This window comes from Echinops telfairi, unplaced genomic scaffold (genome assembly GCF_000313985.2).
Source record: "Echinops telfairi isolate 266 unplaced genomic scaffold, ASM31398v2 ScPeMD7_34;HRSCAF=130, whole genome shotgun sequence".
Lineage (NCBI taxonomy): Eukaryota > Metazoa > Chordata > Mammalia > Afrosoricida > Tenrecidae > Echinops > Echinops telfairi.
The window spans coordinates 2,950,070-2,952,546 of NW_022103931.1; the positions used below are offsets into that span (position 1 = coordinate 2,950,070).

Consider the following 2,477-nt stretch of genomic DNA (forward strand, 5'->3'; position numbering starts at 1 on the left):
ACAGCTTATCAAACCCCTCACCCCCTAGCAGCTTAATATAGCCCATTCCTTTGGTTTCTCTTCTTCTTGTGGATTACTATCTTCCCCTTCACCCAAGTTAATACCCGTCAACTCTTAAGGCAATTGCTTCATCTTCCCTCACTCTTCCTCCCCACATTCTTGATACCCTCATCTTTGTCTTTTTTTTGTGTGGTCTGAGAAAATACATTGTAAATTCTCAATTTTTTAACATTTTGGGTTTTTTTAGACTGACTTTGTGTCCTATCATATGATATAGTCTAGAGAATATTCATGTGTATGGAAAGAATGTATGATGTGCTGTTGTTGGGTGGAGTACTCTGTATATGTGTAGGAGTTGGTTAATTGTGCTGTTTGGTTCTTCTGTGTGTTTATTAAGTTTCTGTCCTGGTTATCTGTCCTTCATTGAGAGTGGTGTATTGAAGTCTTCTACTCTTATTGTTTTGTTGTCTTGTTTCTTTCTTCAGCTGTGTGAGAGTTTGATTAATATATTCTGGGATCTTTGATTGTATATATCTTTGTTGTGGTTATGTCTTCTTGTTATATGCTTGCTTTAATCTTTATTTGGTGTCCTTTGTCTCTCATGATAGATTTTGTTTTGAAGTTTATTTTATCAGAGATTAATATTTCCACTCTTTTTTTGCTTGCCATTAGCTTAATATATTTTTTGCACTCTTTGATTTTTTAGTGTATTTTTCTCTTTATGTCTTAGGTGTTCTAGTAGGCCGCATACTGATGGGGCTAGTTTTCCTTTGCAATCTGCTATTCTGTCTCTTTATTGGCATGCTTAATCCATTTACATTCAGTATCATTATTGATATGTGTGGATTTGTTGCTGTCATTTTGATGTGTGGGGGTTTTGTGGTTTTATTGGATTCTTTGCTTTCCCCCACCCCACTATATAGCTGTGCTGTTTTGAATGTTGTTGAAATGTGTTGATTTCTAAGTGGTGTTGTCTTGTATGTTTATCTCAGTTTTGTATGCTGTTGTTGTTGACTCCCTGGCCAAAGTTTCCCTTTGATACTTTTTGTAATGCTGGTCTTGATTTTACAGATTCCTTTACTGTCACCTCATCTTGAAATACCCTTCCAAGATCAACAGTTCGAAACTACCAGCCAACCTGCCAGAGAAAGATTAGCTTATTTACCCTGTCCTATATGGTCATTTGAGTTGGAATCAATTTGATGGCAGTGAGTTTGAGTTTTTGAAAAATACCCTTATTCTCCCTCCCTCATATTTAAGGGATAGTTTTGCTAGATATTAGATTTAGGGTAGCAGTTTTTAGTTTTTGTTTTTTCTTTCAGGGTTTTGTATATGCCATTCCATCATCTTCTTGCCTGCAGGTTTTCTGCTGAAAAATTCAAGCTTATTGTTATGAACTTTCCACTGTAGATGACTATTCTTTTTTCTCTAGCTTCTTTAAAGATTCTCTTTGTCCTTGATATTGGGGCTTTGGTTGTGATATGTCATGGTGTTGTTCTTTTGAGTTCTATCCTCTTTAGGGTGCTCTCAGCTTCTCGAGTAGTTATTTTCTCCTCTTTTATGCTGTTGGGTGAGTTATCTTACAGCAAACACTAATTTGTCTATCAATTTTTTGTTGTTGTTTCTTCCTACTCCAGAATCTCAAAGAGATGGAAGTTGTTCACATGATATTATTCCTTATAATTCTTAGGCTATCTTCAGATACATTTGCTCTTTTCATTGATTGTTAATATGGTCAGTTGTGGTTGATGAATTTGCCTTCAAGTTCACCAATTAATCGTTCCATATTTTCTATTCTATTTATTACTGTACTTTTTAAAAGTATTGTCTAATTCTGTTATCTTAGTATAAATTTTCTGGATTTCTGTTTATTTTCTTTTGTTGTTCTTGAAAGGTTTTTAGTTTTCCTATTTTTTCATAAGTCCCTTGATCTATTTCTCTAGCCACTGTAAGTACCAAACATCATTATTCTGATTTTTCCCTGGTAATTCTAGAACCTTTACTTCTTCAAAAAATGTCTTTGTTTTTGAATATTGTTGATTTATGTGTGCCTATTTTTCTTGTGTATGTGTGACTCTGTCGAAAGGTGCAGGAGAACCACAATAGGAACCAAAATCAAAAAAAGAGAGAGAATAAAGGGTTAAAAGGAGAAAAGGGGGTATTAAATAAATTAATTTAAATTAATTTTAGAGGTAAAAGGCTTACCTTTTTAAAGGTAAACAAAAATTCATAAAGTATACTACAAGGGAAAAAATGAGATCTTCCCATAGTCCTACACATGCTTTAAATAGTAAACTGTATTATAGCGGTCAACTTGACATTTTCACAATTTTCTAAATCTTCTCATAAATGTCAACCTCTTCCAGATGTTCACATGTATCTTCCTATGAAGTTATTTCAGTCTTCTCGGCCTGCACTCAATTTACTTGACTCAACTCATCCCCTACAGGATAACCAGGTAAACTTGAACATAAGGG

General features: G+C 34.2%; 1 protein-coding gene across 1 annotated transcript in view; it reads left to right on the top strand.

Annotated features, from left to right (window-relative positions):
* PHKA1 (phosphorylase kinase regulatory subunit alpha 1) overlaps window positions 1-2,477 on the top strand; it is a 245,264-nt gene that overhangs the window by 177,893 nt on the left and 64,894 nt on the right. The window contains exon 20 of the mRNA XM_045290221.1: window positions 2,367-2,458. Within this exon, the coding sequence (XP_045146156.1) occupies window positions 2,367-2,458 (92 nt within the window). The remainder of the gene's footprint in view (window positions 1-2,366; window positions 2,459-2,477) is intronic.